At 67.6% G+C, this 13,038-nt stretch overlaps 3 protein-coding genes across 3 annotated transcripts in view; 1 reads left to right on the forward strand and 2 right to left on the reverse strand.

Annotated features, from left to right (window-relative positions):
- Positions 1–531, forward strand: part of EMIHUDRAFT_462176 (cytidylyltransferase) — a gene marked incomplete at both ends in the record, with an annotated part of 3,088 nt that extends 2,557 nt beyond the window's left edge. Inside the window, one exon of the mRNA XM_005791941.1 lies at positions 437–531. Coding sequence (XP_005791998.1) covers positions 437–531 — 95 coding nt within the window. The remainder of the gene's footprint in view (positions 1–436) is intronic.
- Positions 532–1,698: 1,167 nt separating this feature from the next.
- Positions 1,699–3,258, reverse strand: EMIHUDRAFT_433432 (hypothetical protein). The gene is made up of 4 exons (XM_005791942.1): positions 3,157–3,258; positions 2,937–3,058; positions 2,617–2,862; positions 1,699–2,413 (listed from the first exon to the last, which is right to left on the reverse strand). Exons 1-4 carry the CDS (start codon positions 3,200–3,202, stop codon positions 2,060–2,062), a joined length of 768 nt encoding a protein of 255 aa, XP_005791999.1. The 5' UTR covers positions 3,203–3,258; the 3' UTR covers positions 1,699–2,059.
- A 2,290-nt stretch (positions 3,259–5,548) lies between these two features.
- Positions 5,549–10,369, reverse strand: EMIHUDRAFT_462178 (hypothetical protein; the record flags this gene model as incomplete). The annotated part of the gene is made up of 11 exons (XM_005791943.1): positions 5,549–6,038; positions 6,267–6,391; positions 6,734–7,270; positions 7,349–7,420; positions 7,501–7,599; positions 7,688–7,734; positions 8,009–8,138; positions 8,276–8,488; positions 9,153–9,335; positions 9,924–9,942; positions 10,065–10,369. The coding sequence occupies 11 exons, from the start codon at positions 10,367–10,369 to the stop codon at positions 5,618–5,620; spliced, it is 2,151 nt and encodes a 716-aa protein (XP_005792000.1). The 3' UTR covers positions 5,549–5,617.
- Positions 10,370–13,038: the final 2,669 nt, after the last annotated feature.

Below are 13,038 nucleotides of genomic sequence, written 5' to 3' on the forward strand. Positions count from 1 at the left end.
AAAAAAAAAAAAAACCTGTCCCCTTTCCCCGTTCCCCCCGGCTTGGGGGTTCCTCCCGGAGGAGATAATCGCCGGGTTAAAAATTGCGGTTGGGGCCCCGGGGCCCCCGCGGGGGGTATTTTTTTTTTATTTAAAAATTAAACCGCGGCCGGGGGCCCGGGGGCCCCGCAGGGGCCCCCCCGGGGGGGGCCCCCTTGACCCGCCGGGGGGGGGGGTGGGACCCCCCCCCCCCCTGGGCCCCCGCGGGGCCCCAAAATGGGGGCCGGGGCCCCTTTGGGGGGGGGGCGACAAAGGGGTTTTTTTAGCCCCTTCCCGTCAAAAGAGGGGTTCCCTGTGGGACCCTTTGTGGGGGGGCGTTTCCCGGAGCCCCCCCCCCCCCCCCCCCCCCCGGCCGAGCCACCGTGCCGCGATCTGTCCCACGACTCGCGCACTATAGGCCGCATCCACGCCAACCACGACCGCATCGCGACCAAGGTGGAGAAGAAGATGGTGGCGGAGCAGCAGTACTACAAGGAGAGGTACCGGCTGTGACGCTGCTGGCTGGCAGCGTTCACGAGTGGCGTCTCTGTCCTCCGGAGATCTATATCTGCGTCTTTGGAGAGCAGGATACGCCCCAGCGAGCAGAGATGGCGGATCGCGGAGGGGCCGCTTGCGCCGCGGCGGCAAAATGTATGTGTGTGGCCGGGCGCACTCTGACCCCGCCGCACCGCAGAGGTCTCTTTCTCGTCTCGCTGGCCGCTGCCTGGCCGCCCTGGCTAGTTCCATTTCACTCTCTGACACCGCGCTAATCTAAATCTTGAGAAAACGTCTCCAACCCCGCCGCACCCTCCGCAGAGGTCTCTCTCGACCGGACTCTCGTCTCGCCGCGCGCGCTGGCCGCTGCACCTGCGGCGACCTGTGGGGGTCGCGTCCGCTCACAACGACGTATTTTGGCTAGTTCCATTTCACTCTGACACGCTAATCTTGAAAACGTCCAACGGAGCTCCGTGTTGCTCCCAGCGCCCTCCCCCGCGCTTCCTGCGGCCATGGCCGATGATACTAGTATGAGAGGTCATCTGGCTACCGCGAGCGCGACTCAACTCGCCGACGTCGTCCGATGATTGTGCCTCAAAGTCAGCCTCCGGAGGCTATCGTGGGGTCGAGCCGGCAGTAGCCGTGACATGTGGTTCCACCACCCCTCGTATGCTTTGCCTCTGACCGCCACCGTTCCCAGGCTGCCAAATGGGATGGAAAGGAAGGCTCGGCGAGCGTATAGAAGCGTGCTCGACCTCGTCGTGGCAACCTGTACGGCAGCGCTGGTAGGCGCGATGAGCGTCGTGCCACCTGACCCGAGACGGGTCGCAGGCGTCGTACCGAGCGCGTCGAGACCGTGTCCTGATGTGATCTGCACGGGTGAGTCACGTCGGCGTCAAAGGAGCGACGTGCGACCTGTCAGAGCTTGATCTCCGATCTCAGCGGCGTCGAGTCGTCTCCGGCGCGCGACAAAGGTACATCCCCAGGACGCGCAGAGGCAGCTGCGACCCAGCCGAGTGGACGGCGTCACACCGCGCCACCTGCTGTGTGACGCCGTCTACTCGGCGGGGTCGCAGCTGCCTCTGGAAGGCACCGAGAGGTACCTTTTTCGCGCAATGGTCAAAATCAAGGTTTTGTAACGCGAGCTGTGCCACAGTGAAATGGAACTAGCCTTTGCGTGTTGTTGCGGTAGCGCAAAAAATGTTGTATGAACGCAGCTGACTGTGTGAGCACATGTTTCTATGACATCACTTGCGCTCACGCTGAGACGTGAGGTGGAGGCTTAGGCGGGGGGTCCCGCGCGGCTGATTCGGCTGTTCGTGACCGTGCCCTCTCACGCGGCGTGTATCCTGCGCCCCCACCCACCACCCAATGAACACAAAGACTACTGGGATACGAGGCGGCGCCCGCTCGCCACACCTGGCTCTGCCGCGGCCCCTCTCCCTCCCGGCTGGTCGCAGCTCAGGCGAGGCGAGCAAGAGGCTGCTGGCGGTGTGGCACAGGCGGAAGAAGCGAGCCGCCCCGAGGCACGGAGGGGAAGCGGACCTCAGGTGGAGAGGTGCGCGTTCCCGAAGAAGGGGTTGTCGGAGCCGCCGCTCGCCGCCGGGGCGCCCACCGTGACTTGGAAGGACGGCTCCGAGCTCGCACCGCCGCCTGTGGCTGTGCGCTCCGCGTTCGCGCTGCGTGCCCGCTCCAGCGCGGGGTTGATGGCTGCGCCGCTGCCGCCGCTGCCGCCGCTGCCGCCGCCGCTGCCGCCGCTGCTGAAGACGCTCGAGAAGCCGCTCTTCTTCTTCGCCGCGGGCGGCTGCTGCTGCTGCTGGTCGGCGGGAGGCATCGCTGCGTTCTGGCCTGCGTACTGCCCTCCCTGCTGGCTGCTCGTGTTGCGCGAGAGGTTCTCTCCCTGCGGGCGGCGGGGCAGCGCGTCAGGGCGAGGGAGGGGAGGGGCGGGCCGGAGGGCAGAGGACGCGGGTGGCAGCGGCAGCGACGGCGGGAGGGCGGGAGGGACCCAGCAAGCCGCCGCTGGACGTCGGGGCACGTGTGTGTGCACGTGTGCCGCAGCCGTCTCTCGCGGGAGGGGCGGCTTGAGGGGGAGGGGGCGCGCGCCTCGCAGCGGCATCCAAAGACAATCTCGAGAATGCCGACGAACATGCACATGCCGCCAATGACCCACGAGATGAAGCAGATAAAACAAGTGGAGCTGTCATCGACGACCAGGATGTTTGTGCCGCAAAACAAGAAGAAGAGCGCCCGGCCGACCCAGTGCCCCATGAAGCCGAACCGATGGATCAGCCACTCGGTTTTACCGAACTGGAGCATCAGCATGAGAACGCCGAATATGATGTTCCACACCTGCGACAGCAGTGCGGCGCGGTTGGCTGACCTCCTCCGTGCGCAGCGGGACGGCGGGGCGGCGGGCGGCGCGCCATCCGGACAAAGTTGACAAAGTTGAAAACGTTGCCGAGAATATTGACGAGGGACAGGACTGCGACCGTGATGAAGGCGGTGCCGACAATCATGGTGAAGGCCTTCTTCAGCTTCCTCAGGCCTGCCGCGGGGTGCGGGACGTTCACGACCGCGGGCGCGCCGCCGCGCGCGGAGGTGGGCGATTGAGAGCGTGCGCGCGTGCAGCGGGGAGGGCCGCACCTTCCACCGTGCAGCATAGCGTGCGCAGCTGGTCACAGCGGCCCATGACTCACACGAAAAAGCTGTCAACAAGCGAGCCCTTCTGGGGTGGCCGGCGTCGCGGCGTGCAGAGCACTTCTGCCTCCTTGTGGGAACCCGCAAACGTGGCATCGTCACTCCTGCGATGACCCGCTTAGAGAAGAGAGGGGGAGAGGAGAGGGAGAGAGAGAGCGAGAGAGAGAGGGGGAGAGGAGAGGGAGGGAGAGGGTGAAGGGGGAGAGAGAGAGAGAGAGAGAGAGAGAGAGAGAGAGAGAGAGAGAGAGAGAGAGAGAGAGAGAGAGAGAGAGAGAGAGAGAGAGAGAGAGAGAGAGAGAGAGAGAGAGAGAGAGAGAGAGAGAGAGAGAGAGAGAGAGAGAGAGAGAGAGAGAGAGCGGTGCTGCCAATTTTCTTCTTCAAAAACCCGCGGCCGTCGGCCGCACAACGCAACGCACGCTCTCACCTCCACCGCGGCCGTCGGCCGCAACGCACAGCTCACAACCGTCGGCCGCAACGCACAGCTCACAACTCCCACAAACGCATGGGCCACAACAGCAAACTCGTCGCCTCAGCGGCGACGCTGCTCGCCGCGGCTGCAGCTGTGGCGGCGGGCGCGAGCCACCGCTACATCGCCGTCGCCGTTGCCGCTGCAGCCGCGGCGGCGGTGGCAGCAGCAGCTTCTTCCACTGCAGTTCACGCCGCAGCTCACGGCCGCTCGACGAGCACCGATGACGACGGCATGTCGCAGCTCTTGCGGATGGCGGAGAAGGCGCGGCAGCGGGCGCAGGAGCGGGTGCGACACCGCGACTCGGAGGTGCTAGGCATGACTCCAAAGCTGTGGCTCGAGGCGCTCGACGAGCGGCACAGGTACGGATCGCTGCTCTACCCGTACTGGCAGCGGTGGGAGCTCTCGCGGACCGAGCTTAACTTTTTCAAATGGTGCGCCGGACCTTTGTCGACACACTCTGCTCCCGATGCTCCCGACAATGGAACACTACCCCACTGGTTGCTCTCCGTTGTGCCAGGCTCGACCGCGGCCGCGGCTCGCTCATCGACCTGCCGCAGATGCCGCGCCGCTTCCTCGAGGAGGGCCGCGTGCTCTACTGCCACCGCAAGGAGCTCGAGCTGTTTGAGGCGCGCGTTGACCGAGCCGGCCGGCTGGTCTGGGGCGCAGACGGCCTCCCGGTCACGCTGCCCACGCCGTGGGAGCAGCCCGGCGGCACGGCGCGGCAGGGGGCGGTGCGAGCTCTCCTCGAGGAGGGGCTCTCCCTCTCGCGCGAGAGGGAGGCGCTGCTCGCCGGGCTGAGGGCACGCGCGGAGGAGGCGCTCTCGAGGGGCGAGGAGGCGCCCGCCGACGCCGCGGCCCTCCTCGCGCCGCTAGTCCGCGAGGGCCGCTCCCTTCGCGCGTGAGGCGCTGCCCCACGCCCTCCCAGCGCAGCCGTCGCGGGCCCCGCTGTAGGCCTGCTCCGGCAGCTGCGGGACCCGTACTTCCACGCCCGCCTCTCCGCGGCGGAGCACGGCGGCGACGACGACGACGACCGGCTGCACAAGTGGGAGGCGTTCCGGTGCACCCAAAGCACCGTGCTCCTCGCCGTCGGCGCGAGGGGCCGCGAGGAGAGCCGCGGGTGCTCGTATGCGGCGCGCACTTCGGCGGCGGCGGGGCAGGGCGGTAGGGCGCAGGGCGGCGCCGACTCGCGGGACAGCGGGGCGGCGCTGGACGGCATGGGCGCCGATGCGGCTTGCTACGCTCTGCCGACGGCGCTGCTGCCCGGCACGTCCTGGAGCGACATCGTGGCGGCCGTGGACCACGAGGAGGGGAGGGCGATGCACAAAGCCCCGCTGGCCACCGCCGACAAGCGGCTGCGCGGCAAGGGCACGCTCGGAATCTTCGTTGTCGACCACTTTGGGCGCATCTTTTGCGCCGACAAGGTGGCGCTTGCACTCGCCCGCCCACCCCCGCGCCCGCCCGCGCACCGACACCAACCTCCACTCCCCTGTGCGATGCAGGTGAGGGGCGTGTGCCACCACTCGAGCCTCTCTCGCGGCCACGCCGTCAAGTTCGCCGGCTCGCTCCGGGTCGAGGCGGGCCGCGTCGCCGTCATCACGCCCCACTCGGGGCATTACGTGCCCTCGCAGCAGGACTACGACGACGTGCTCGCGGACTGGGCAGCGCGCGGCCTCGACTTGTCACAGACAGAGGTGAGGGGCCTGGTAAAAGAAAAGAATATCCTGGGCCGCACAGGCTCGCGCCAGACCGGTGCGGTGTGACCGCGCGGCGCGATACGCATATAGCATAGATACACCAGTGACCGCAGTGAGATTTCTCATGTCATCTCTTGTCCCAGGGTGCGCGCGCCAATGGCCCCGAGCTGCCGTGGTTTATAGATGGGAATATCTGATTATAAAATCCAATCGTGCTCACTGCCGCGCGCTTTACTTGCGCCGCTCACTCGTCTCCGGGCAGCGCGTCCGGGGGCGGGACGCCAGCCTGTGCGCACAGCGACTCCAGCGCGGGGCCAAATGAGGCGTCCTCCGCCGAGAGGGCCGCGAGCCGCTCGAGGGTGGTGCGGTTGGCGACGAGCCGCTCGGACAGCGCCGCCTCGCGCTCTAGTGCGGTGGCGCCCTGCACGCCCGAGGCCGCCGCGCTCTCGCGGTGCGCGTCGAGCAGCGACGACAGCTCGCTGGCTACCCTCTGCAGCTCGCCGCGGCGCTCCTGTAGGGTGGCGCCGATCGAGCGCGACGCGTCGGCGAGCCGCTCGTAGTGCTGCCTCTGCGCGCCGCTCACGTCGGCGAGCTCGTCGAGCGTCACTCCCATCTGACCGATCTCCTCCTCCACCTCGGACTGCTGCACCTTGTGCGCGCGGCACCTGCAGCAGGCGGCGGGCGGAGGATGGGAGGGAGCAGTTGGGAGGGAGCAGTTGCCGTGATGCGCGATGGGGCGTGTCACGCGTGGCCCCTTTGAGCGACGAGCTCGCCTCCGCAGCCGCCCCCGCGCGTGCGGGCGGAGGCGCGGGTGGGAGGGGGTGGCGAAGGGCGCAGCGCAGAGTGGCGCCAGAGCTGCTACGGCGGGCTCTCTCGGCTGCTACAGCCGTCACCGCGCGAGCGCAGCGCGGTGCTGCTCCTCGAGCAGCGCGCGCTGCTCCGCGAGAGGCGTGCGCGGGCCTGCGGGCGCGAGCGCCGCCTTGTACGCAGCATTCTTGTCGACGAGATGGCGCAGCGCCTGCGGTGGTTTGGGTCGGGCCCTCGGTGTGGGGACCCGCTCCTCCCGCGCGCCCCCTGCCCCTCCCGCGTCTCGGCGCCTTGTCGAGCGAGACAACCTCGCGCTCCGCCGTTTGAATCTTGGCGTCGAGCTCGTCGCCCTGCCGCTGCAGCTCGTCTCGCTCCTGCGCCGCCTTGATGACGAGGTACGCCTGCCGAGAGACAGCCGAGATACAGCCGAGACACAGCCGAGACACGGCCGAGGTACAGCCTTGATGACGAGGTGCGCCTGCGACTGCGGCGCGCCGTCCTCGTCGGTCCCGAGCCTGCCGACAGGGAACGGGGCGGTCAGGTCCGCGCACACACACGGTGGCGCCAGCCTCGACGCAGCCGTGTGTGCGAGAGCCGGCGTGGACAGTCTGGCATCTATGGCGCCGGGCTTGCCCTCGAGGTTGGCGCTCTTGGCCGAGAGCCGGTCGACACGCAGCAGCCGCTCCGTCAGCGCCTGTGAGGGGGGCGGGCCGGTGCGGGAAGGTGCTCTCGAGCCAGCCGAGATCGAGCCGAGCCTGCGACCGGCGGCGCGCGCCTTCTTGGCGCGGGAGCGCTCGTCCTCCGCCGCCTTGAGCTGCGCGCGCAGCACGTCGGTGTGCACCTTGATCTCCTCCTGCCGCTCCGCCATCGAGAGCTGCAGCTGGCTCTTGCGGTTCTCGAGCCCGAAGACGCCGTCCGTCCGGCCGTGCAGCGCCTCGCGCAGCTTCTTGACCTCGAGCCGCAGCAGGTCGGCCGCCACCGTCGCCTCCTGCCGCTGCTGCGCCTCCTTCTTGATCTGCTTCTGCGCGAGCGTGTTGTCGACCTCGACCGCGTCGATCGCCGCCCGCAGCCGCGCCTCTTCCGTCGTCACCTGCGTCGGAGCGAGCGGGCGGCGCGGCTCACGCGCGCTGCGCCGGCCGAGGCAGGCGGCGGCCACCGCTCGCGACACCTCCTCCTCCCGCCTCCGCGCGCGCTTCAGCTCGTTGGACAGCCGCTTCTCCTGCTCGCTGAGCATGCGCGCCTGCGCGAGGCGCGGGCGGGCGCGGATGAGGGGGGGCGCGCGGGCGGGGCGGGCGGGGACGCCCGGCGGGCGTCGCGCGCCGTCGCGCCCTGCTGCTCGAGCTGCCTCTGCAGCGTAGCGATCTGGGACTTGAGCTCGGTCTGCTCCTCTGCGGAGCGGACGCCGGTGGCGCGCGCAACCTGGTCGGGTGGCGGTGGGTGGCGGTGGGGTGGGTGGAGGCACCGAGCCGGGGGACGGGACCGAGGGAGGGCGCTTGTGCGCGGGCGCCTTCCGCTGCATGAGCTGCAGCTGGAAGTCGGCGGTGTAGAGCACCTGTGGACAGCCGCGGCGGTGAGGCGGCGCCACCGGTCGCGACTCTGCAGAAAACGGGGGGGGGGGGGGGGGGGGGGGGGCCAAAGGCCAAATTCGCCCCTCCCTTTGGCGGGGGGCCTTTTCGGGGAGGTGCCCCCCCCGGGACCTGTTCCCCCACACCCCCAGGGGGGGGGGGAGGGGGGAGTTTTTTCCCCAACCCGGTCCCCCCCCTCCTTCACCGGGGGTTGGAAAAAACCCCCTTTTCCCCCCCAATTTGGGGGGGGAACCTTCCCTTTTCCTGCCTCGCCGCTTGGAGCCGCGCCGTCTCCGCGTACAGCGCCTCCCGCAGCGCGCCAGCCGCCTTTGCGCGCTCCTTGAGCCGCGCCCCCTCCCGGGCGTGGAGCTCGTCCATCTGCCTGGAGGCCGCCTGCTCGCCGCGAGGGGGGGGCGGCCGTCAGCCGTGCCTCCCCGGGGCGGGGGAGGCCTCCCGCGGGGGAGGCGTGGGTGGGGCGCCTCGAGCGAGCCTGGGTCTGGGAGGAGTCTTGGCAGGGCGAGGGAGGGGACTGGGCAGGGCGAGGGAGGGTCTGGGCAGGGCGAGGGAGGGTCTAGGAAGGCCCGGGGCGCCTCGAGCGAGCCGAGGTTGTCGCTCGAGCGGCTCGCAGCCTCCTCCGCCGCCGCTAGCTTGGCCTTTGCAGCCTCGAGCGCCGCCCGGCGCTCCTCGAGGCTCTCCTCCGCGCCTCGGATCTGCGCGCGCCGCCTGTCCCTCTCCGCGGCCGCCTACAGCAGCGCGCTCGGAGAGGGCTCAGCGGAGGGCTCAGAGGGGGCTGCGAACCACCCGCTCCGCGGCCGCCTCGCCCATCGCGACGCGCGCCTGGGCCACCTGCTCCTGCACGCTCTCCGTCGCCTCCGCAGCGGCGCGCTGCTCCTCGCGCCGGCGGCCGACCGCGCGCTCCGCAGAGGCGATGCCTGCAGGAAGGCTCCGCGAAGGTTCGCACCCGCCTGCGCCTCTGCTCGCGCGCGGCGCCGTCTCTCGGCAAGCGCAGACGTGGACGTGCTGGTCTCTCGGACGTGGTGGTCTGGAGAGGTGTGATGAGAGATGTGATGAGCCTAGGCTGCCGCGCCGTGGCGCAGGTCCGCGTTGCTCTTCTGCCGCGCCTCGAGCTCGCTCTCCTTTTGCGCGAGCGCATCCTGCTGCGCCTCGAGCTCGCGCTTGGCGGACGCGTACTCCTCGTGCGCGCGGGAGATGTCCTGCGAGGGCGCGAGGCGCCGTCCGAGGTGCTTTAGGGGTCTAGGGAGGGTCTAGGAAGGGCCGAGGGAGTGGGGCAGAGGTGCGTGGGAAGCGCGGTGAGTGCTGCGCGTGCGCGTGCGCGCCTCGTCGCGCTTCTGCATCGCCGCGACCGACATCTCCCACTGCTCGACCAGCTCTCGCCTGGCCAGTCACCGCGGGGCGGGGGGGGGGGGGGGAGGGGTGAGGCGAGGCTGTCGCGCCGGAGCGGCTCTGGAGGAGAAGGCCGCGCCGCTCGCGCTGCAGCGCGCGGTAGTCGTCGGCGGTGCGGTCGAGCTCGACTTGCTGCACCGACGTCTTGGTCACCTCCGCCTCCAGCTCCGCCTGCCGCTCCGCCACCTGCGGGCACGCGTCGCCGGAGGGGAAGGCTCGAGAGGGGGCGGCTCCCGGCGGGAGTCGGCTCCGAGGGCCGCCCGCGCCTGCGCCAGCGTCTTTTCGAGCTGCAGGTTGAGCGACTTGAGGCGCGACTCGTCCGCCTGACGCCAGAGAGGGGAGGAGGTGGGCGGCCCGCCCTCCCGCAACGCTGCGCCTCTCCCCTCCTCCTCAGCCTCTCCCCTCCTCCTCTCCCTCGAGGCGACACATGCGCGCCTTTGCGTACTTGAGCATGGCGAGGTTGTCCTCCTCTTTCTGGCGCGCCGCGAGCGCCCACTGCTCGAGCTCCTGCACGCCGAGGGGCGGGCGGGGCGGGAGGTGCGAGGGGCGAGAGCGGCGGCGGGCGCCTTCGGAGACGGAAGGCGTCGGCGAGCGGGGCGGCGCGGCGCGGCGGGCTCGGGTGCGTGGTGCGCCTCTTGCTTCCAGTTCATCTGGAGCTTGAAGGCGTCCATCCGCTCGTTCCCCTTGAAGATCTGAGTCTGCGCCGCCGTCGCCTGCGCCGCGGGCAGGCGCCGCCGCCGCTCAGCGGAGTGCTCCCCCATCCCCATCCCGCACCGCCGCCTCCTGCCACCACCTCCGCCGCGAGCAGCGGATCGCGGGTGCGCGCGACTCTCTGGGGCGGGGTGGCGACGACCGCGCTGGCTGTGTGAGCACAGGGTGGGCGAGCGCGGCGCCTTGTCTGTCAGATCCGCGCACTCGCGCTGCAGCTTTGAGAGCTCCGAGCTGAAGCGGCCGAGCTCCCTATCGGCGAGCTGCTTGAGGTGGTCTTCGGTCTCGACCTCCTTTGCCTTGGCATCCACCAGCCGCTGCGTGTTCTGCCGCTCCGCCACCACCGAGCCAAGGTGACCCTCCATCACAGACACTCGCTCGCCCGTCTCGGCCAGCTCCTCCTCGGTCGCAGCGAGCGCCCGCTCCGCGTCCTTGAGATCGGCGTAGAGCGCGCGGTTGGCCGCGTTGGCAAAGTCCGGCAGATCGACGAGCTCTTCTTCATCGTCGGACATTGCGTTCTTGGGTTCGTGGGGAGCGAGCGGTTCGGAGGCCGGCGATCGAGGCAGAGGTGGCCTTAGAAACGGCCAATGCGCGCCGTGTATTCTTTTTTTGCTTGGAGTTTGACCTGTTTTGCCCCTGCCTACCTACCTACCTACCTACCCTACTTATGGGAAACTAAAAAATAAATCACTCGATGGGTGAAGGTGGGGTACCATACCAACTAAAGTGATGGTTGGTGGTACTCTCCTGCAACCACAGTCCTTCCTGTGACATGGCAGGCCACTCTCAAGCCCTACAAGCAGAGAGCACCGCGTACCCTCCCCACTCCCGCCTCTCATTTGTGTCACACCACGCGGAACGCATCTCCATCGCTTCGGTGAAGGGGGTGAACCGTGCCATCCTCGATCGCCGTGCAAAGCTCGCTTCCGAGCTCTCACGCCGCGCGTAGGGCCCTTAGGGGCCTAGAGAACACAACCCCCTCTCTCTTTTCTCCCAGTAAGCTATAAGTACGTACGTACAAGCACCAGATCACCCATTTGGGGAGGGTTGACATCGTGATTTTCGCGGAAAATTTCTTTTTCTGCTGTGAAAATTCCAGCGTGAAGAGAGGGAAAAACCCGACGGGAGGGCCCAGACCTACCCTACCTACCCTGAGGGAGGGTGTAGAGGATGTAGAGTGTAGAGCGCTGTAGAGCTGTAGAGATGTAGAGCGCTCTGGAGCGCTGTAGAGCTGTAGAGCTCTACATCGGGCACGGGACGAACTGCGTGCGTTGTAGAGCGATGTAGAGCGCGATTTTGTTGTAGAGTTTGTTGTACGTACTTATAGCTTACTGGGAGAAAAGAGAGGGGAGGTTGTGTTCTCTAGGCCCCTAAGGGCCCTACGCGCGGCGTGAGAGCTCGGAAGCGAGCTTTGCACGGCGTTGTTGTAGAGGCTCTACAGCCAACCCGCCGGGAAGGCAGTGACTCAAAGAGGTCGAGTCGCACTAATGGGGTGTCTCCGAGCTTACTGGAGCTCTGATGGACGGCCCTGACTATCCCTGACACACAGAGAGTCACTCTGATGGCACACAACACCCCATAACTGCGTCATCACCAGCCTGCCATGCGTCGCCGGTGCCCGCATTCGTCGCTGTGCTTCTTTAGCAGGCGGTGGACTGTCGGCGGCGAGGACGGTCGCATTTGCGCAAGGCGAGGCGAGCATTCAGACGCGTTGCATGCGCCATGCCTCGCGCCAGCGTGTGCGGGAGCTCCTGGCTGAGCGTTGAGTCCAAGCGAGTTGCGCTGGCCACTATCGCTACGCCGAGCCGAGCTGACGCGCCGAGGCGCCGGCCAGTCGCAGCCGTGAGGCATGCCACAGCAGCAGAGGCACCTCCCACCCATTGGGCGGGCAGACAGAAGGCCAGGGCAGCACTGGCGAGTGCAACGCGCCTCATGTCGGAGAGCGACCGTGCCTCGTTCGCTTTTGATGTAGAGTTTGTTGTAGAGATTTCACGTTGTAGAGCGCCTCTACATCGCTCTACAACGCACGCAGTTCGTCCCGCGGCGGATGTAGAGCTCTACAGCTCTACAGCGCTCTACAGCGCTCCAGAGCGCTCTACATCTCTACAGCTCTACAGCGCTCTACACTCTACATCCTCTACACCCTCCCTCAGTACCTACCCCGGCATGACGTACGGCCAAGCAAAAAAAGAATACACCTGAATGCTTTGGGTTTTGTAAGGTGCCTATATGGGCTTCCAGTATCGGACCTTCAAGACATGCGCTTTTGGCCGGTGGCCTCCTCGGACAGGTTTCGCCACCTCTTCATGAAATTGAAAAGAAGAAAAGCGCATGTATACACATAACGATCCAGTCCCTCTCACGCTCAGCGATACCCGCACAACCTACGACAACTTTGGTCGCCGGCTTTGGCCAGGTGCAGCCACCACCTGCTTGCCTCCATGTTCACGCTTCGCGCCCCTTCCCCCCCCCTGACGCCGCCGTATGACCTTAGGTGAGGGGCACGACTACCCGCCTGGAAGGCGCTCTCATCAGCAAGTCACCTCCAGGCACCAACTCCTGGGCGTTTACGCTTGACTACGAAACCATGCAGTGGATGCAGCTCGATCAAAACGGCGACGCCAACAGCTGGCCCCTGGGCGAGTTCCTTCCTTGCGCTCAGGATGAGGTGCGAGCCATGATGCTCGACTATCAGCGTGCACCAAGTCGCTCACATTCCGTGAGTTCGTCAACGGGCCGAACTCTCCAAGTCGACGGCGATCTCGAACTCCGACAACTGGACCGGTGCACCAGCCGCGTAGGACGATGGCTCCCTCGAGGACATCCCTTCATCGACGGACGCCTTCACCGCCGCCGGCCCTGGGCCATCCAGCGCGGCCTCCGACGGCCTGCACGTGATCGAGGTACAGAAACGGTGGCTGCCGCAGCTCACACCCTAATCTATCTGCCTTAGGCACGGAGCCAACGGAGCCATCCATCGCGCATGCCCGCATCGCGTGCGGCTCCGAGGTCTCCCGCCGAGACCGGCTCGGCGCGGCGCGTGGCCGCACGCCGCCGTTGAAAAGGCGATAGGAGAGGGGAGAGCGCCGGCCACATCGAGCGAGCGCTGACGTGTAAGGTGTCTGCGCTGCTCCGGTGTGTGTGGGATTATGCCTCCCCCCATCTGTGCGGCGAGGTGTTT

Source organism: Emiliania huxleyi (genome assembly GCF_000372725.1).
Source record: "Emiliania huxleyi CCMP1516 unplaced genomic scaffold EMIHUscaffold_11, whole genome shotgun sequence".
Classification (NCBI taxonomy): Eukaryota; Haptophyta; order Isochrysidales; family Noelaerhabdaceae; genus Emiliania; species Emiliania huxleyi.

Excerpts from the sequence above, each read along its gene's own strand:
- EMIHUDRAFT_433432 (XM_005791942.1), bottom strand. The coding sequence starts at position 3,202 with ATGGGCCGCTGTGACCAGCTGCGCACGCTATGCTGCACGGTGGAAG. Across the intron at positions 3,059-3,156 it reads GCTATGCTGCACGGTGGAAG|GCCTGAGGAAGCTGAAGAAG; the intron begins GTGCGGCCCTCC and ends ACCCCGCGGCAG. Across the intron at positions 2,414-2,616 it reads TCTTTGGATGCCGCTGCGAG|GGAGAGAACCTCTCGCGCAA; the intron begins GCGCGCGCCCCC and ends CGCCGCCCGCAG.